The 21,089-nt window shown below is 50.2% G+C and overlaps 1 protein-coding gene and 2 pseudogenes across 1 annotated transcript; all 3 read right to left on the bottom strand.

Moving 5' to 3' along the window:
- Positions 1-1,373: 1,373 nt before the first annotated feature.
- Positions 1,374-3,026, bottom strand: LOC129143118 (putative uncharacterized protein FLJ46235; annotated as a pseudogene).
- Positions 2,523-5,080, bottom strand: LOC134809932 (putative uncharacterized protein FLJ44672; annotated as a pseudogene).
- Positions 5,081-5,516: 436 nt separating this feature from the next.
- On the bottom strand, positions 5,517-18,516 carry LOC129138164 (putative uncharacterized protein FLJ46235). The gene is made up of 6 exons (XM_054674429.2): positions 16,680-18,516; positions 16,146-16,342; positions 15,219-15,283; positions 8,519-8,709; positions 6,403-6,460; positions 5,517-6,309 (listed from the first exon to the last, which is right to left on the bottom strand). Exon 6 carries the CDS (start codon positions 6,231-6,233, stop codon positions 5,610-5,612), a length of 624 nt encoding a protein of 207 aa, XP_054530404.1. The 5' UTR covers positions 6,234-6,309; positions 6,403-6,460; positions 8,519-8,709; positions 15,219-15,283; positions 16,146-16,342; positions 16,680-18,516; the 3' UTR covers positions 5,517-5,609.
- Positions 18,517-21,089: the final 2,573 nt, after the last annotated feature.

Below are 21,089 nucleotides of genomic sequence, written 5' to 3'. Positions count from 1 at the left end.
GCCTGAACAGTCCCAGCTGCGGCTGGAGAAGAGCCTGAAGCCCCCGCTGTTGCCTCCCAGGGGTGCTCCAGGCCCAGCTGTCGCCCCACCACGACCTCCCAGGCCCAATTCCCTGCCTGCCTCCCAGCAGCCCGCGTGCGACCCTGCTCCTCCCTCACGGTGGCCTGTTGAGGCAGGGGCTCACGCTGACCTCTCTCAGCGTGGGAGGGGCCGGTGTGAGGCAAGGGGCTCAGGCTGACCTCCCTCAGTGTGGGAGGGGCCGGTGTGAGTCAGGGCCTCAGGCTGACCTCTCTCAGTGTGGGAGGGGCCGGTGTGAGTCTATGGGCTCAGCCTGACCTCTGTCAGCCTGGGAGGGGCCGGTGTGAGGCTAGGGGCTCAGGCTAACCTCTGTCAGCCTGTGAGGGGCCTGTGTGAGGCAAGGGGCTCAGGCTGTCCTCTCAGCATGGGAGGGTCCGGTGTGAGGCAAGGGGCTCAGGCTGACCTCTCTCAGCGTGGGAGGGGCCGGTGTGAGACTAGGGACTCACGCTGACCTCTGTCAGCGTGGGACGGGCCGGTGTGAGGTAAGGGGCTCAGGCTGACCTATGTCAGCATGGGAGGGGCCTGTGTGAGGCAAGGGGCTCAGGCTGAACTCTGTCAGCGAGCGAGGGGCCTGTGTGAGGCAAGGGGCTCCCGCTGACCTCTGTGAGCCTGGGAGGGGCCGGTGTGAGGCAAGGGGCTCCCGCTGACCTCTGTCATCCTGGGAGGGGCCAGTGTGAGGCTAGGGACTCCCGCTGACCTCTGTCAGCCTGGGAGGGGCCGGTGTGAGGCTAGGGGCTCCCAGTGATCTCTGTCAGCCTGGGAGGGGCCGGTGTGAGTCTATGGGCTCAGGCTGAACTCTGTCAGCCTGGGAGGGGCCGGTGTGAGTCTATGGGCTCAGGCTGAACTCTGTCAGCCTTGGAGGGGCCGGTGTGAGTCTATGGGCTCAGGCTGAACTCTGTCAGCCTGGGAGGGGCCGGTGTGAGTCTATGGGCTCAGGCTGAACTCTGTCAGCCTGGGAGGGGCCGGTGTGAGGCTAGGGGCTCAGGCTGACCTTTGTCAGCGTGGGAGGGGCCGGTGTGAGGCTAGGGGATCCCACTGACCTCTGTCAGCCTGGGAGGGGTCGGTGTGAACCTAGGGGCTCCCGCTGACCTCTGTCAGCCTTGGAGGGGCCGGTGTGAGGCAAGGTCTCATGCTGACCCCTCTCAGCGTGGGAAGGGCCGGTGTGAGGCTAGGGGCTCCCGCTGACCTCTGTCAGCGTGGGAGGGGCCGGTGTGAGGCTAGGGGCTCACGCTGACCTAAGCGTGGGAGGGGCCGGTGTGAGGCAAGAGCTCACACTGAACTCTCTCTGCATGGGAGGGGCCGGTGTGAGGCAACGGCTCACACTGAGCTCTCTCAGCGTGGGAGGGGCCGGTGTGAGGCAAGAGGCTCACGCTGTCCTCTCTCGGCGTGGGAGGGGCCGGTGTGAAGCAAGGGCTCACACTGACCTCTCTCAGCGTGGGAGGGGCCGGTTTGAGGCAAGGGGCTCACGCTGACCTCTGTCAGCGTGGTAGGGGCCGGTGTGAGGCAAGGGCGTCAGTCTGACCTCGGCGTGGTAGGGGCCTGTGTGAGGCAAGAGCTCACACTGAACTCTCTCAGCGTGGGAGGGGCCGGTGTGAGGCAAGGGCTCACACTGAGCTCTCTCAGCGTGGGAGGGGCCGGTGTGAGGCAAGGGGCTCACGCTGACCTCTCTCAGCGTGGGAGGGGCCGGTGTGAGGCAAGGGCTCACACTGATCTCTCTCAGCGTGGGAGGGGCCGGTGTTAGGCAAGAGGCTCACGCTGACCTCTCTCGGCGTGGGAGGGGCCGGTGTGAAGCAAGGGCTCACACCGACCTCTCTCATCGTGGGAGGGGCCGGTGTGATGCAAGGGTCTCACGCTGACCTCTCTCAGCGTGGGAGGGGCCGGTGTGAGGCAAGGGCTCACGCTGACCTCTCTCAGCGTGGGAGGGGCTAGTGTGAGGCAAGGGGCTCACGCTGACCTCTCTCCGCCTGGGAGGGGCCGGTGTGAGGCAAGGGCTCACACTGACCTCTCTCAGCATGGGAGGAGCCAGTGTGAGGCAGGGGCTCATGCCTCTGGGCAGGGTGCCAGAGGCATGAGTTGGGCATCAACAGGCCACCGTGAGGGAGGAGCTGGGCCGCACGCGGGCTGCTGGGAGGCAGGCAGGGACTTCGCCCCGGGAGGCAGCCGTGGGGGCAGGAGCAGGGCCTGCAGAGGCTGTTCTCCAACCAGTGCTGGTCCTGTACAGGGGCGGCAGGAATTAGGCCCGAAGAACTTGGCTGGAGAAAGTTCGGGGCCTACAAAGGCGGTTGGGAGCTGGGCAGGAGTTGAGCCAAAAGAGCTTGCTTACTTGCTGGGAGGCAGGGCCGGGAGAGGCCGACTTCAGGACAACTTGGGCCTGCAGAGGTCGCCGGGAGGCCCAAGCTTGGCGTGGAGGAGCCCACCGACCAGAGACCATTTGGGGTCTGCAGATGCCATCGGAGGGCAGGAGCTCATCCTGGAGAGGCCACCGTGAGGCCTGAGCTGGGCCTGGGGAGCTTGGCTTGAGGAAGCTGTGGGCCGACCAAGGCCGCCAGGAGATTGGTAGGCACTGAGTCCAAAGAGGTTGTTGAGAGGCAGGAGTCGGGCCTGGAGACGCAGCCGGGAGGAAGAGCTGGGCCCGGAGAGGACGCCCAGAGGGTGCAAGTCGGTCTGGAGAGGCCAACTTGAGGAGGTTCTGGGCCCTGAGAGGCCGCCAGAAGGCAAAAACTGGGCCTGGAATGGCCGTTGTGAGGAATGAGCCCCATGGGCCTCAAGAGGCCACTGGCAGGCGGGAGCTGGGCCTGCCGAAGCGGCCAAGAGGCAGGAGCTTTGGACTCGGGCGGCCGCAGTGAGGCTAGAGCTAGCTGGGCGTGGATAGTCTGCTGTGAGGCAGAGGCTGGGCCTGTGCAGGCCTTCGGGAGGCAGGAGGCCGGGCCTTGACTTTTGACCAAAAGTCAATAGCGGGTCCTGGGAAGGCCGCCGGGATGCATGAGCTGGGCTGGGCCGAAAGAGGCCACTGGGAGGCAGGAGGAGCTGGGCCTGGAGAGGCTGACTTGAGGAACTTTTGAACGCAGAGAGGCCACCAAGAGTCCGGAGCTGGGCCTGGGGAGGCCGACTTGAGCACGACTTGGGCCTGCAGAGGCCGCCGGGAGGCAGGAGCTGGTCCTGGACAGGCCAACTTGACGACAGTCTGGGCCTGCAGAGGCTGCCGAGAGGAAGAGCTGGGCCCGGAGAGGCCGCCTGGAGGAAGTCCAGGGCCTGGCGAAGATGCAAAGCAGCAAACGCTAGGCCTGGAATGGCTGCCCTGAGGCACGGGCTTGGCCTACAGAGGCCACTGGGAGGCAGGAGCTTGGCCCGCAGAGGCTCCCTAGAGGGAGGAGCATTGCCCCAGGAGGCCAAGGTGAAGAAGATGTGGGCCTGGAGAGCCCACTCTGAGGTAGATGCCGGGCCTGTAGAGGCCGCCGACAGGCAGGGGATGGGCCCATTGAGGCCACGAGAGGCATGAGCTGGGCCTCAACAGGCCAGTGTGAGGCAGGAGCTGACACTTGGGCACGTTGCAATAGGCATGAGTTAGGCCGAAAGAGGCCACCGTGAGGGAGGAGCTGGGCCTGTACAAGCTGCCAAAAGGCAGGAGCAGCTTTGGACTGGAGAGGCTGCCGACAGGGAAGAGCTGAGTGTGAAGAGTCTGCTGTGAGGCAGAGGCTGGGCCTGTACATGCCCTCGGGAAGCAGGAGGCTGGGCCTGGAGAGGCCGACTTGAGAAAGTTTTGCTCCTGGAGAGGCCACTCAGAGGCGAAGAGGCTGACTTGAGGTCGATTTTGGCCTGCAGAAGCCACCGGTAGCTAGGAGTTGGCCCTGGAGAGGCTGACCTGAGGACAATTTTGGCCTGTAGAGGCCACTGGGAGGGAGAGCTTGGTCTGGAGAGGCCAACTGGAGTAAGTTCAGGGCTTGGAGAGGATGCGCAAAAGGAAACGCTCAGCCTGGAAAGTGTGCTGTGAGGCATTTGCTTGGCCTACACAGCACTTGGAGGCAGGAGCTGGGCCTGCAGAGGGTGACTTCAGGACGATTTTGGCCTGCAGAAGCCTTTGGGAGGAAGAGCTTGGCCTGGACCGGCTGACTGGAGGAAGTTTTGGGACTGGAGTATGCGTCAAAAAGCAAAAGTTAGGCTAGGAAAGGCCACTTTGCGGCATGATCTTGGCCTACAAAGGCAATTGCAAGGCAGGAGCTTGGCCTGTAGAGGCTGCCAAAAGGCAGGAGCTTGGCCTTAGGAGGCTATGATCAGGCAAGTGGTGGGTCTGGAGGGTCTACTGTGTGGTAAGAGTCTGGGCCTGTGTAGGCCGACATGAGGCAGGAGCTGAGTTAGGAGAGGCCAACTTTTGGAGAATTTGGGCCTGCAGAGGCTGCCAGGAGGCAAGAGCTGTGCCTGGAGAGTCCATCTTTTAGCATGAGCTGGGCCTAAAGAGACCATTGTGAGGCAGTAGCTGCCTGGGAGGCAGGCAGATTCGTGGCCTGGGGAGGCCACCGTGAAGCAAATGCTCAGTTTTCGGACGATGCCATGAGGCAGGGAGAAACTTGGCTTTCGGTGGCCGCAGTGAGGGAATAGTTTGATTGCTGAGGCTGCCGGGAGGCTGAAGGTGGGCCTGGAAGGCTTTACCTTAAGAAGTCTGTGGCCTACAGAGGCTGCCAGCAGCTCAGCAGGAGTTGGGCCAAAGGAGGTTGTTGTGAGGCAGGAGACGGGCCTGTAGACGCACTGGGAGGATGAGCTCATCCTGGAGATGCCGAGTTAAGGACATTCTGGGCCTGGAGAGGCTGCAAAAGGCAAAAGCTGTGCCTAGAAAAGTCGCCATGGGCCATGAGGAGCTGGGCCTGTAGAGGCTGCCAAAAGGCAGGAGCTTCGCCTGAGGATGCCACAGTGAGACACCATCTGGGTCTGGAGGGTCCACTGTGAGGCAGAGGCTGGCCTGTAGAGTCCGACAGTAGACAGAAGTTGAGCAAAAGGCTGATTTGAGGAAGTTTTGGGCTTCAAGAGTCAGCCACGAGGCAGGCACTAGGCCTGGAAATGGCCCGACAGTCATGAGTTGGGCCTAAATGGGCCACTGTGAGGGAGGAGCTGTGCCTGTTGAGGCTGCTGGCAGGCAGGCAGAAATTTGGCCTTGGGCAGCTGCCATGAGGCAAGAGCTGGGTCTGGAAAAAGCCCCTGGGAGGCAAGAGCAGGGCCTGCAGAGGCTGTTCTCAAGTCAAAGCTGGGCCTGTTCATGCCACCAGGAAGCAGAAGGTGGGCCTGGAGAGTTTGACTTGAGGAAGTTTTGGGCCTACCTTGGCCGCCATGAGCTGGACAGGAACTGGGCCAAAAAAGGCTGTTGTGAGGCAGCAGTTGTGCCTGTAGACCCAGCCAAGAGGAAGAGGTGGGCCTGGAGAAGCCCCCATGAGGCAGAGGTTGGGCCTTCAGATGCTGACAGGAGGCAGGAGCTGGGCCTGGAGAGGTCCACTTGAGGAGATTTTGGGCCTTCATAGGCCACCAGAAGGCAACAGTTGGAACTAGAGAGTCTGACTTGAGTAAGTTTTGGGCCCGGAGATGACGTCCTGGGACAGGAGTTGGGCCTGGAGAGGCCAACGTGAGGCATGAGCTGGATGTAGAGAGGCCAGTGTGAGGCAAGACCTGGGCCTGTCTAGGCTGCTGGGAGACAGGCAGGAATCTGGCCAGGGAAGGTTGCCATGAGACAAAAGTTGGGCCTGGAAAGGCCCTTGTGAAGCATGAGCTTGGCCTAAAGAGGCCACTGGGTGGCAGGAGCTGGGTGTGTAGAAGCTGCTGAAAGGTTGGGAGCTTGGCTTGGGGGGTCCACAGTGAGGCAGATGATGGGCCTGAAGAATCTGCTGTGAGGCAGATGTTGGGACTGTAGAGGCCGACGGGAGGCAGAGGCTGGGCCTGGAGGGGCCCCCAAGATGCAGGAGCTGGGCCTGGAGAGGCTGCCAAGAAGCATGAGCTGGGCCTGGTGAGGTCGACTTGAGAAAGTTCAGGGCCTGGAGAGAAGGCTGGGAGGCAGGAGCTGGGTCTAAAGAGGCCATTGTAACAATGGAGCTGTGCCTTTGGAGGCTGTTGTGAGGCAGTAGGCTCATCTGCGGAGACTGCCGTGAGGTAGGGTATGGGCCTAAATAGGCCATTGTGAGTCATGAGCTTGGTCTGTAGAGGCTGACTGGAGAAAGTTCTGGGCCTGGAGAGGCTGCCGGGAGGTAGGAGCTGGGCCAAAAGATTTAAGCACATTTACATTTATTAGGCACTTTATTTCCATTATTACACTGTAATATATAATAAAATAATTATAGAACTCACCATAATGTAGAATCAGTGGGCGTGTTAAGCTTGTTTTCCTGCAACTGGATGGTCCCACCTGAGCGTGATGGGAGAAAGTGACAGATCAATAGGTATTAGATTCTCATAAAGACAGCGCAACCTAGATCCCTCACATGCACGGTTCACAACAGGGTGCGTTCTCCTATGAGAATCTAATGCTGCTGCTGATCTGAGAAGGTGGCGCTCAGGCGGGAATGTGAGCAAAGGGGAGTGGCTGTAAATACAGACGAAGCTTCCCTCACTCCCTCACTTGACACCACTCACCTCCTGCTGTGTGGCTCCTTACGGCTCCATGGCTCAGGGGTTGGGGACCCCTGCTCAAGTGCATCCAAAGCAACCCTTCCCACACCAGTCTTCATAGTGGTCAAGGGCAGCAACCACTTAGCTCCCAAGGCATGTGCCTCAGCTGGCATTTCGTCACAATCAACAGTAAGTGGTAGCTTGAGTCATTGTGAGGTCACTTCCTGGAAATCACCAGCATCCCATTTCCCACTGGCAAAGAGCTCAGCACTGCCCCCTGGGAAACCAAACCTATGCCCAAATCCCATCTGTGTGGGTGTATCTCCTGGGACCCTTCCTAACATATTAGAGTCCAATCAGGAAGCATAAACCACTCAAAAGTTTAAAGTGGTAAAATTTAATATGGAGAATTATTCATTATAACAGGTGAACAGCATAATGAGAGATTGGCTAGCACAAAGTAAAGAGAACTCTAGAGAATACAGGACTAGCCCAGGCCAGGCATGGTGGCTCATGCCTGAAATTCCAGCAATTTGAGAAGCTAATGCAGGAGGATTGCTTAAGGCCAGGAGCTAGAGACCGGTCTGGACAACACAGTGAGACCCTGTCTCTATCCAAAAAAAGAAAAAAGTTAACTGGGAGTGGTGGTGCACACCTGTAGTCCCAGCTACTCGGAATGCTGAAGTTTGAGCCTGGGAGGTCAAGGCTGCAGCGAGGCGTGATTATGCCACTACAGTCCAGCCTGGTGACAGAGCAAGACCCTGTCTCAAAGAACAAAACAACAACAACCATTTACAGACAGAAAAGAAATAGAGCTAATAAGCTAAGGAAAGATGTTGAAATGTGACAAGTAAAGTAATATGAGGTCTTTTATCTATTTAAAATAATCAAACAAAAAATGACTTACTAAATTATAATACCCTGTGCTGGCAAAGGTGCAGTGAAATGGGCACTTTCTTATACTATAAGGGGTGTTTAAATTGTATATAAGCCTTCCCGCGTAAAGCTTGTCAATTTTTTAAAATAATGGAGACAGGGTCTCACCATACTGCCATACTGCCTCCTCCAACTCTTGGCCTCAAGCAGTCCTCCTCTCTTAGCCTCCCAAAGTGCTAAGATTATAGCTGGGAGGCACCCAAAATCCTGTCAATTTACATCAAGGGTAATGAGAATGTCCATTCACCATGTCTCACAGTAATCTTACTTCTGGGGAGACAATTCAATCTAAACAAAAGGTCATCTGTACAAACACAGTAAAAATCTGGGAGTAACTGAAGACAGAGTTGGTAAGTGAAATAAGAAACAGTTATAAGAAATTAAACTATGATATCAATAGGCACCTGGTATAAAAGGTCAGTTGATGTTAGCTGCTACTTTTTTGTTGTTTTGAGACAGGGTCTCACTCTGTCACCCAGGCTGGAGTGCAGAGGCCTGATCATGACTCACTGCAGTCTCAGCCTCCCTGGGCTCAAGTGATCCTCCCACCTCAGCCTCCCAAGTAGCTGGGACTACAGGAACATGCCACCACACTAGGCTAATTCATGTATTTTTCTGTAGGGATGGTGACTCCTCCTTTGTTTCCAAGGCCTATCGCAAACTCTTGGCCTCAAGCCATCCTCCTGCCTCAGCCTCCCAAAGTGTTGCGATTACCAGTGTGAGCCACCACAGCTGGCCAGCTGCTACTTTTATCAATATTATTATTATTCCACTCAATTAAAAATTATTATTTTCAAGGCTATGCAACAGTATGTATCCTACAGCCTAATGTAAAAACATATACAGTCGCCATCCCTCAGTATAAAGAATTAGTTCCAGCCCCCCATCTCTGCATATACCAAAATCCATGCTTACTCACGTTTCGCTGTCACCCCTCTGGAATCCACGTATATGAAAATTCCAAATATTAGTTGGGCATAGTGGCAAGCACCTGTAGTCTCAGCCACGTGGGAGGTTGAGGTGGGAGGATCGCTTCAGCCTGGAAGGTTGAGGCTGCAGTCAGCTGCGATAGCACTACTACACTCCAGCCTTGGACAACAGAGGGAGACCCTGTCTCAGAAAAAAAAAAAAAAACAAAATAAAACAGGTTAGAAATTGTAATGAGGTCTGTTGGGCAAAATTCCATATAAGCAAAGTATAAATTAATAAAGCAAATCGTGATAAATTAGTACGATTGACTTTCTGGAGTTTCTGACAATAAAAGTAAGGAAAATGCAAAACACAAAGACAGAGAGTAAAAAGAGAAATTAGGAAAGCATTCCACATGTTTAATAGGAAGACACTGGCCATGTTCGTGCAGCGGCAGTATGTCGTGACATGACATACCTTGGAGAGAAGTTAACAGATGAGGAAGTTGATAAAAATCATCAGAGAAGCAAAATACTGGTAGCGACACTCAAATAAACCATGAAATTTCCATAACTTATGTCAGCAAAGTGGGAATATTGTACAGTGTGTGTTGAAGTTCCTATACAACATTGATTATCTGCCTTTTGTTTGTAAGGAATGTATATACTAAAAGTTCTTCTTGCTGTCAAAAGAATATGTGTGAATAAGTCATTTTAACTTATTCTTCTGTTTTTCTTTTATCTTCCTGCCATCATCCCACAGCCTTACTTTAGAAATTTTTTCTTTAGAAAATTGAACAAGTGCTCCTTGTGGTGGCACATACCTCTAGGATGGGAGGCAGGGGTGGAAGGGTCACTTGAGGCCATTAGTTTGACGCCAGCCTGGCCAACAAAGTGAGACCCCATGTCTACAAAACAATTTAAAAATTAGCCAAGTATCGTCATGTATACCTACAGTCCTAGCTACTCAGGAGGCTCAGGTAGGAGGATCCTTAGCCCGGGATTTCAAGGCTGCAGTGAGCTGTGATAGCACTACTGTACTCAAGCCTGGGTGACAGGGTGAGACCCCATCTCCTAAAATAAAAAACAAAGAAAAAAATAGTTCAAGTAGCAAGTTGTATGTGGCTTACTCTGAATATTTCTAAACTAGAAATTCTCAATCTTTTGGGGTCTAACATCCCTTTACCTTTTTTAACTTTATTGAAGATCTCTAAGACTATTTCTTTCTGTAGATAATTATATTAAAACTAGAAAATAAGACACAATTTTTAAAATATTATTCATCACATATTAAAGCCATTACATGTTGATATAAGATTTTAAAAATATTTAATATTCATTACATATTAATAATAAAACCATTTACATGTTGATATAATACTTTTTTTTTTCTTTGAGACAAAGTCTTGTTCTTTTGCCCAGGCTGGAGTGAAGTGGCTCAATCTCAGCTCATTGCAACCTCCGCCCCGCAGGTTCAAGCGATTCTCCTACCTCAGCCTCCCAAGTAGCTGGGATTACAGGCGCCCACTACCATGTCCAGCTAATTATTGTATTTTCTTAGTAGAGAAGGAGTTTCACCATGTTGGCAAGGCTGGTCTTGAACTCTTGACCTCAGGTGATCCACCCGCCTGGGTCTCCCTAAGTGCTAGGATTACAGGTGTGAGCCACCGCACCCACCCCAATTAATATATGTTTTAAAACACTGATTAGTCAGGCAACAACACCAGCAGGGGTCTCCTCATTCCCAGCGACGCAAACCCCACTGCACGGCTGAGGGGTTGCAAGGGCTGCAGAGCCAAAAGGCTCTGACTTGAGATATTATTTTACTTGTATTTTTATTTGTATTGTGAGACAGGTCCTGCTCTGTCACCCAGACTGGAGTGCAGCTGTGCACTTACAGCTCGCTGCAGCCTCGACCTCCTGGGCTCAAGCCATCTTCCTGCCTCAGCTCCCCAGTAGCTGGTAGTACAGTTGAGTGTCACCATGCCTGGTTATTTTTTTAATGTTTTTGTAGAGTGAGGGATCTTGCTATGTTGCCCAAGCTGGCCTCAAACTCCTGACCTCAAGAGATCTGCCCACTTCAGCCTCCTGAGTAGCTGAAACTACAAGTACACATCACCATGCCTAGCTACATTTATTTAATTTTGAAAAATATTTTTGTAAAGAGCAGATCTTGCTGTGTTGTCCAGGCTGGTCTTGAACACCTGCCCTTAAAAGATACTCGCACCTCTGCTTACCAAACAGCTGGGACTACAGGCATGAGCCATTGCAATGAGCCTGAAGAGATTTCTCTAATCTAGCATCCCATACTTGGTAGGATTGGGAAAGGCAGTAGTGTTTTTTAAAATTACTTAATAATTTCAGTAACAATCAAACTCAACCTTGACCCCTGCCTTCTCTCACACCCCATATCCAGTCTGTCAGGAAATCCTGTTGATTGTCTTCGACATCTACTAAAGATCCCCACCCAGCAGCTCCCTGGCCTCCTCCCCTACTTCTCCCCTCTGACCATCTCTCAACACCACCATGACCCTGGTCAGGACCACCATCATCTCCCGCCTGGATGTTGCCAAAGCTTGGCCCCCATGCTTCTATCACATCTTCCCACAGTCTTTCTCAACTCAGCAGCCAGAGAATGCTTTTAAATCGGGAGACAGATTATGTCGCCTCTCTGCTCAGAACCCTCCCGCAGTTCCCATCTGAGTCAGAGTAAAAGCCAAAGCCCCACCAATAACCTCCCAGGGCTTATGTGATCTGTACTGATCCCCACCCAGCAACTCCCTGGCTCCCTCCCCTAATTCTCTCCCTCTCTCCATCTGCTCCTTGGGCCTCCTTCCAGAGCCGGAGACACACCTCAGACAGTTTATTCTATTGTTTCTGCTTACAATCCTCTTCCCTCAGCACCTTGGCCACCTCCTTCCCCTCCTTCAAGTCTTTACTCAATTTTCACTTAGGAGGCCACCCCTGACCATTCTATTTAACATTGCCATCTGTCCCCATGCCCACCATGCTCATTTCTTCTTTCTTTACTTTCTTCTTTCTTTTTTTTCAAGATCTCACTGTCACCAAGGCTGGAGTGCAGTGGCGAAATCACACCTCACTGCAACCTCAAATTTCCAGGCTCAAGCGATCCTCCCACCTCAGCCTCCTGAGTACCTGGGACTCCAGGTTCATGCCACCATGCCTGGCTAAATTTTTTAGTATTTTATTTTATTTTATTTTGAGACAGAGTTTCACTCTTCTTGCCCAGGCTGTAGTGTAACAGTGCGATCCCGGCTCACTGCAACCTCCACCTCCCAGATTCAAGTGATTCTCCTGCCTCAGCCTTCCAAGTAGCTGGGATTACAGGTGCGTGCCACCACGCCCAGCTAATTTTTGTATTTTTAGTAGAGCCGGGGTTTCACAATGTTGGCCAGGCTGGTCTCGAACTCCTGACCTCAGGTAATCTGCCCGCTTCGGCCTCCCAAAGTGCTGGATTACAGGCGTGAGCCACCACGCCTGGCCAATTTTTTCATTTCTTGTAGAGACAAGGTCTTACTATGTTGCCCAGACTGGTCTTGAACTCCTGGCTTCAAGTGATCCTCCTGCCTAAATTCCTAAAGTGCTGGGATTACCGGCATGAGCCATCATGCCTGGCTTCATGTTCATTTCTTCTTGCTGCTGCAACATAGTCTGCAGTTTCCTACATTTAGTGGCTTAAAACACCACAAATCTACCATCTTACAGTTCTAGGGGCCAGAAACCCAAACTAGGTCTATTAAGGCTAAAGTCAAGGTGTCAGCAGGGCTGCATTCCTTCTGGAGACTGTAATATGTTCCCTTGGCTTTTCCAGCTTCTAGAAGCCACCCCCATTCCTTGGATCATGGCCCCTGACTCCATCTTCAAAGCCAGAGGTGAAGCATCTTCAAATCTCCCTCTCTTACCTCTGCTTTCATCACCACATCTCCTGCTCCAATTCTGAATCTCCTACTCTCTTTCTTTTATAAAGACCCTTGTGATTGCTGGGCATGGTGGCTCCCACCCAGAATCCCAACACTTTGGGAGGTCAAGGCAGGAGGAACACTTGAGGCCCGAAGTTTGAAACTAGCATGAAAAACACAGTGAGACCCCCACCTCTAGAAAAAAATAAAAATAAATATTAGCCCGACATGGTGGTATGCACCTGTAGTCCCAGCTACTTGAGAGGCTGAGGTGAGACAATCGATTTAGCCCAGGAGTTTGAGATCAGCCTGGACAACATAACTAAATCTCATCTCTACAAGGACGAGGTGGGAGGATCACTTGAGCCACAAATTGAGGAATTTGTGGCCAGCCTGGGCAACAAAAGAAGACCCCATCTGGCCAACATGGCCAACCTGGCCACCATGGTGAAACTCTGACTCTATAAAAATGAGCTGGGCATGGGTGACATGCATGTGTAGTCCTAGCTACTTGGGAGGTTGAGATGGGAGGATTGCTTGATCTCAGGAGGCCAAAGCTATAGTGAGCTATGATCACATCACTGCACTCCAGCCTGGATGACACAGGAGATTCTGTCTCAAAAAAAAGAAAAGAAATATATATTTAATCTCTGTCCCTGGTTCGTGGCACAGAGCTTCTAAAGCTCTTACAAAGACCTCAGTGATAGATGTGACAGGAACATCTTTTGTTTTAATATTTGGTCTTGGTCCCAGGTTTCTAACACAAGAGCCTCTAAGAACTTTGGGATCTCCAGCATGGTAAGAATGCATTTGGGGATGTTGTTGAGATGACTGGGTGACTGCAAGCTCCTAAATTTCTTCAAGAGGAGGGCTGATTACCATGCAACCACATGGTAAGAGGCTTGGAACTTTCAGCCTCATGCACTGAACTCCAGGAGGAGGAGGGGCTGGAGACTGACTTAATCACCAACAGCCAAAGATTTTATCAATCATGCTTGCATAATAAAGCCTCCATGAACACCCTGAATGGGGTTTGCAGAGCTTTCAGGGTTGCTGGACACAGGAGATGCTGGGAGGGTCGCATGTTCAACAGAGGGCATGGGAGTTCTGTGCCCCTCCGAACTTAACTTGCCCTGGGTATCTTTCTTTTTTTTGAGACAGGATCAGGCTCTTTTGTCCAAGCTAGAGTGCAGTGGCACAATCTCAGCTTACTGTAACCTAAGCCTCCCCAGTCCCCAGCTCAAGGTATCCTCTCATCTCAGCTTCCCTAGTAGTTGAAACTCTAGGTGCACACCACCACACCGGTTATTATTATTATTTTTTAATTTTTTATAGAGACAGGTTTTCACCATGTTGCCCAGGCTGATCTCAAACTCTTGAGTTTAAGTGATCCTCCCACCTTGGCCTCCCAAAGTGCTGAGATTACAGGCATGAGCCACTGCATCCAGCATGCACGTCTCTTTCATTGACTGTTTCTGAGATGTATCCTTCACAATGAACCAGTAATAGGAAATGAACTGGCCAGATGTGGCTCACATCTGTAATCCCAGCACTTTCAGAGGCTGAGTGGGAGGATCACTTGAGACCAGGAATTTGTGGCCAGCCTGGCCAACACAACAAGACCCCATCTATACAAAAAATAAAAGAAACTAGCCAGATGTGGTGGTGCAGGCATGTAGTCTCAGCTACTAGGGAGGCTGAGGTGGGAGAACCACTGGAGCCCAGACAATCAAGGCTGCAATGACCTATGACTGCACCATTGCACACCAGCCTGGGCAACAAAATAAGACCCTCTCTCTCAGAAAAAAAGAAAATAAACTGTTTTTCTGAGTTCCGTAAACTGTTCTAGCAAATTATTAAACCCAAGAAGACAGTTATGGGAACCCCCGATTGGTAACAGGTTGGTCAAAAGTACGGTGACAACTTAGGACTTGCCATTGGCATCTGAGGTGAGGATGGCCTCATGGGACTGAGCCCCTAACCTGTGGTGTCTGTGCTAACTCCAGGTAGTGTCAGAATAAAGTCATGGGATACCCAGTTAATATCCAGAGCACTGAAGAATTTGGTGTAGAAACTCCATACATACATTCAGTCGGAAGTGGGTGAGTAGAGACAAACATGGGCTTTTCTGTCACCTACCTGCTTAACTGCATAGGAGAGGCAATATGTGGTGCTCATGAACAAAGCAAACATTAAAGTCAGACCAAACCCAACATTTGACTCAGTCTTAATATCCAGGTGAGCTTGGGCAAATCATTCATTATTCCTAAGGCTTCATCACTCCATTCATAAAATGGGGATAACTGTGGCACCTACCTGTGATTCTGTGAGAATTAACGAAATATTATGCTTGGGGTTATTGTGATCATTATACCTCTTCCAAACTATTTGACAAGGACAGTGATGGATGATGACATCAAAAAATCAGAAACTGCAATGAGGTCTCTCAGGCAAAATTCCATACAAGCAAATTACTGTGTCTACAAAGCATTCCTGCCACACTTAATTCACCATTCCCTGAACAAAATATGCCATCTTCGTTGTTCAGGTCTGTACAGTGCTGGTTTCCCTTCCCGGGCAGTTTGCGCTATCCCATCCCAGCCCATTCCCCATCCCTCCACCTCCCCCTTCCCTCCCCACTCTCATACAACTCTTCCTCGTCTTTCAGGACTTGGCTTCAATGTCACCTTAACTGGAAGCTTCTCTCACTCTCCAGAAGAGCTTCACATTGCACTTGATGCATGCACTATTATTTGATCATTTTTAAGTTACAGTCCAAATCTTTTTGAACCTGAATAACATGTTGCCCAGTCAGTCTCTCTTCCTGGATTCAGAAGTCTTTCATGGTAGATCCAGCTGGAAGTGACAAAAAGACATCTTTTGACATAAAGGGATGACACAGACAGACATAGGTTCTTAAATGTCTTAAATGTTATGTGAAAATTAAACAGAATTCAAAGACTTGTGGGGAACACTTAGGAGGGAAAGTTACTGGGAATGTCATAAAGGGTTAATTTGTGTTTTATTTTATTTTATTTTACTTTATTTTTTGAGACAGTCTCATTCTGTCACCTAGGCTGGAGTCGTGGTGCAATCAGGCTCACTGCAGCCTTGACCACCTGGGCTCAAGTAATCTCACTTAATTTTTATTTGGTTTAAGAAAGTCTTGGTTGAGGGTGGTGGCTTATGCCTGTAATCTCAGCACTTTGGGAGGCTGAGAGAGGTATATTACTTGAGGCCAGGAGTTTGAGATCAGCCTGGGCAATATATTAAGACCCTGCCTCTACCAAAAAACAGAGTGAATGTGTGGAAGACAATTTTTCCACAGACTGGGAGTGAGGGAATAATTTCAGGATGATTCAAGTGCATTACATATATTGTGCACTTTATTTCTATTATTACTACATAGTAATATATAATGAAATGATTCTACAACTCACTATAACGTAGACTCAGTGGGATCTCTGAGCTTGTTTTCCTGCAACTAGACTGTCCATCTGGGGTGATGGGAGACAGTAACAGAATATTAGGCATTAGATTCTCATAAGGAGTGCACAACCTAGATCCCTCGCATCCACACTTCACAACAGAGTTTGTGCTCCTATGAGAATCTAATGCTACTGCTGATCTGACAGGACATGGAGCTCAGGTGGTCATGCAAGCGATGGGAGGGGCTAGAAATACAGATGAAGTTTCCCTTCACTTGCCTGCTGCTCACCTCCAGCTCTGTGGCCCTGTGGTTGGAGACTGCTGCTCAAGTGCCTTCGAAAGGATCCATCCCATGCCATTCTTCAGAGTCATCTTTACTGCTGCAGTGGTCAACTTGTAGCACCCCTAAGCTTGCAGGACATATGCTTCAACTGGCATTTCACAATCAACAGTATGTGGTAGCTTGAGTCATTGTGAGGTCACTTCCTGGAAATCACCAGCATCCCATATCCCATTAGCAAGGAGCTCAGCACTGCTTCTTGGATAACCAAACCTATTCCCAAATCCCATCTGTGTGCGTCTATCTCCTGGTACCCTTCCTAGCATCAATTCTGTATTTGTAGGAGTCCAATCAGGAGACACAAACCACTCAAAAGTTTAAACTAGAATGAGCAAGATGGCTCATACCTGTAATCCCAGCACTTTGGGAGCCCAAGGTGGGTGGACTGCTTTGAGCTCAGGAGTTTGAGAACAGTCTGGGAAACATGGCGAAACCTCGTCTCTACAAAAAACACAAAAATCAGCTGGGTGTGGGGGCACTTACCTGTAATCCCAGCTACTCGGGAGGCTGAGGCAGGAGAATTGCTTGAGCCTGGCAGGTGGAGGCTGCAGTGAACAGAGGTTGTGCCACTGTACTCCAGCCTGGGTGACAGTGTGAGACCCGGTATCAAAAAGAAAAAACGTATATATATGTAAATTTAATATAAAAAGTATTAATTTTGGCCAGGCACAATGGCTCATGCCTGTAATCCCAGCACTTTGGGAGGCCAAGGCAGACAGATCACCTGAGGTCAGGAGTTCGAGACCAGCCTGACCAGCATGGAGAAACCCCATCTCTACTAAAAATACAAAATTAGCTGGGCATGGTGGCACATGCCTGTAATCCCAACTACTCAGGAGGCTGAGGCAGGAGAATCGCTTGAACCCGGCAGGTGGAGGTTGTGCTGAGCCGAGATAGTGCCATTGCACTCCAGCCTGGGCAACAAGAGTGAAACTCCATCTCAAAAAAAAAAAAAAAGGTATTAATTTTTACAGAGGATCAGCACAATGAGGGACACACTAGCACAAAGTAAAGACAACTCTAGAGAATACAGAACTAGCAGAGGCCAGGCATTGTGGCTCATGCCCTCATGCCTGTAATCCCAGCAATCTGGGAATCCTAGGCAGGAGGATCACTTGAGGCCAGGAGTTGGAGACCAATCAGTGCTAAATAGTGAGACTCTGTGTCTACCAAAAAAAGGAACATTAGCCAGGTGTGGTGGTGGTGCACACCCGTAGTTCCAGCTACTTGGGAGTCTGGGGTGGGAGAAATCCCTTGAGCCTGGGAAGTCTACACTACAGTGAGCCAAGATTGTGCCACTGCACTCCAGCCTGGGCGACAGAGTGAGACCCTGTCTTAGAAAGAAAAAAGAAAAGAAAGTGTTAATCCCCCTATGGGAATCTCCTCTTCTCCTGCCCTCTCTGGAACCTCACTTGTCAGTTCTTCCTCCCACTTTCCTGTATCTTTAACCTATCCCCCACTTTTAGCTCCTTCCCATCATCATTTAAATTACTCAAACTTCCTCTGTTTAAAAACCTCTCCCTAAACTCAGTGAGAGGTCTCCTGCACACCCATTGAGCCATCTGCTCTCCCTGGTGCCTTCTCTACAGCAGCCTGAGCCATGTCTCTAATCCATGAATCTCATCATGTTACTCCCCCATTTACATCACTTCTCCTTGCCTCAGGGATTAAGTCCAAACTCCTTAACAGCCCCTGCTCTGCCCTGCCTTGCAAGGCAGCCTCACTGCTTGCCCCTCTCCATTTCATCTGCTATGGAGTCCAACTGAGCCTCATCTGCCCCTTCAACGCACACTCTTTCTCCTCTGGGAGTCTCTGAAGTGGGTAATATCCTCTGCTTATAATATGCTTCCCCTTAAACCTCTACTCTCTTCCTAGCTAGCTTTGACTCCTCTGTCACTTGTCTGCTTTGGCATCACCTCCTCATAGAAGACTTCTTTGACTCCCGAGATTCTCAGGAGCATGGCAGGTGAGGTGCTCCTCCCATGAATGGATGGAGATTAGGGAGTGTGTGTTATTCATGCTTAATTCACCAGTGCTTAGCTGAGTACCTGGCATAAAATAGTGACTGTGGTGGCCAAAGTAATAACCCCCACCGCCACCAATTGCTCATGTCCTATGTTACACAGCACTATTACATAGGAAGGGGGAATTAAGAGTGCAGATAAAATTAATGTTGCTCATCAGCTAACCTTAAAACAAGATTATCCTGGAGTACCTAGGAGAGCCCATGTAATTACAAGCATTCTTTAAAACTGGAAGAGGGAGGCAGAAGGTTAAGAACCAGAGATGGTGGGCACAATGGCTCACGCCTGTAATACCAATACTTTGGGAGGCCAGGGCAGGAAAATCCCTCGAGTGCAGAAGTTCAAGGTCAGCCGTGGCAACATACTGAAGTCCCATCTCTACAACAAAATAAAAACAAAATTCACTGAGTATCACGATGCTTACCTGTAGTCCCAGCTACTGGGAAGGCTGACATGGTAGGATTGCTTGAGCCTGGGAGTTTGAGGCTATAATGATCCATGATAGGACCACTGAACTCCATCCTGAGTGACAGGCAAGGTCCTGTTTCTAAAGAAAAAAAGGACATTGGAATCAGGGTCCTCTCCATCCTGAGGTGCCTACAAGGCATCTCTCTCTGCAAACGCGTAAACATCACCCTCCAACTCCTTACAGAGTGGAGCAGCAGGAAAACTCCTTCACCTCATTTCTGTGCTGCTTAGGAGGCCTGGACAGCCCAATAACCAGCTCCTTGCTGATGAAGCAATCAGGAAATGGCTCGAGTTGAGCTAAGGAGAATTTGGATCCTTCTTCTGGTTCTCAATAGGCAGGGTAGGGGCCAGGCATGGTGGCTCATACCTGTAATCCTTGCACTGTGGGGTGCCAAGGTGAGAGGATTGCTTGAGGCCAGGAGCTCACGACCAGCCTGGGCAACATAGCAAGACCTGGGTGGCATACACCTGTGGTCCCTACTACTTGGTAGGATGAGGTGGGAGGATTGATCACTTGATCCCAGGAGTTTCAGGCTGCAGTGACCCATGATCACACCACTGCACTTCAGCCTGGGTGACAGAGCCAGACCATGTCACAAAAAGAAAGAAAAAAAAAAGAGAGAGGGAGAGAGACTTTACACAGGCACCACCACATTTGGCTAATTTTTAAATATTCTGTAGAGACAAGGTCTTGCTAGGTTGCCCAGGCTAGTCTAAAACTCCTGGCATCAGGCTGGGCATGGTGGCTCATGCTTGTAATCCCAGCACTTTGGGAAGCTAAGGCAGGCAAATCACCCGAAGTCTGGAGTTCGAGACCAGCCTGGCCAACATGGTGAAACTCTGACTCTATCAAAAATACAAAAATTAGCTGGGCAGTAGTGGCATGTACCTGTAGTCTCACCTACTCAGGAGGCTGAGGCAGGAGAATCACTTGAACCTGGGAGGTGGAGGTTGCAGTGGACCCCATCACTGCACTCCACCCTGGGTGACCGAGTGAGACTCTGTCAAAAACAACAACAACAACAATAACAAAAACAAAAACAACAACAACAAAAAAAACTCCTGGCATCAAGACATCTTCCTGTCTTAGCCTCCCAATGCCCTGGTATTATACTGTTTCCTATAATTGAAGACACTTGTTCTTATACTGCTTTAAGGTATAAAGGAAGAAAAAAAACAGATAATGGCAAATGTTGGTGAAGGCCGGGCATGGTGGCAGCCTGTAATTCCAGAACTTAGGGAGGCTGAGGTGGGCAGATCACTTGAGGCCAGGAGTATGAGACCAGCCTGGGCAACATGGTAAAATCCCATCACTACAAAAAATATATAAAAATTAGCCAGGCATGGTGGCGTACACCTGTAATTTTCAGCTACTCAGGAGGCTGAGATGAGAGAATCACTTGTGCCTGGGAGGTCAAGGCTGCAGTGAACTGTGATGGCATCATTGCACTGCGGCCTGAGAGACAGAGCAAGCGCCTATCTAGAAAAAAAAAAAAAAAATGTCAGTGAAGATGTGGAGGAATTGGAACCCACATACATTACTGGTGGGAACATAAAATCGTGTAACCATTTTGTTTGGGTATTTCTTTTCTTGTCATTTTAATTGGATTTTTAAAAAATCAACACAGGGTTTCACTATCTTGCCCAGGCTGGTCTTGAATTCATGGGCTCAAGCCATCCTCCTAGCTGAGCCTCCTGAGTAGCTGGGATTACAGGTGTGAGCCATTGCACCCAACTGGTGTAGCCACGTTAGAAAACAGTCTGGCAGTTTCTCAAAAGGTTAAATGTACAGTCATCCTATAATGCAACAATTTCACTCCTAGGCATATATCCCAGAAAAATAAAAATATATGTCCACACAAAAACTTGTACAACAATCTTCATAGCAGCATTATTCATAATGACCAATACATGGAATACATGGAAACAACCCAAATATCCACCAACTGATGAACAGATAAACAAAATGCAGTGTGTCTCTACCATGGAATTCTGCCATAGAAGGAATGAAATATTGATACACACTATGACATAAAGGAACTTTGAAAACACCGTGCTAAGAGGGAAAAGAAGCCACAAAAGATCACACATTGTACAATTCTATTTGTCCAGATTAGGCAAATCTATAGTGACAAAAAAATTAATCAATGGTTGCCTAAGGCTGGTGGCGAAGGTAGGTGGGGAGAGTAGGAGGTAGTGGCTAAGGGGTATGGATTTCTCTATAGGGTAATGAAAGGTTCTAAAAGTGACTGTGGTGATCGATGCACAGCTCTGTGAATATTCTAAAACCTACTGAATTGCAGATTTCAATAAATAAAGTGAATGATATGTGAATATTTTAATAAAGCTATTATTTAAAATAATAATAATAGGGGGCTGGGCACAGGTGGTCATGACTGCC

The sequence above is a fragment of the Pan troglodytes genome, chromosome 1, assembly GCF_028858775.2.
Source record: "Pan troglodytes isolate AG18354 chromosome 1, NHGRI_mPanTro3-v2.0_pri, whole genome shotgun sequence".
NCBI classification, from domain to species: Eukaryota; Metazoa; Chordata; class Mammalia; order Primates; family Hominidae; genus Pan; species Pan troglodytes.
Note: the sequence above shows the minus strand (reverse complement) of the source record. Positions and strands in the feature narration are given on the sequence as shown.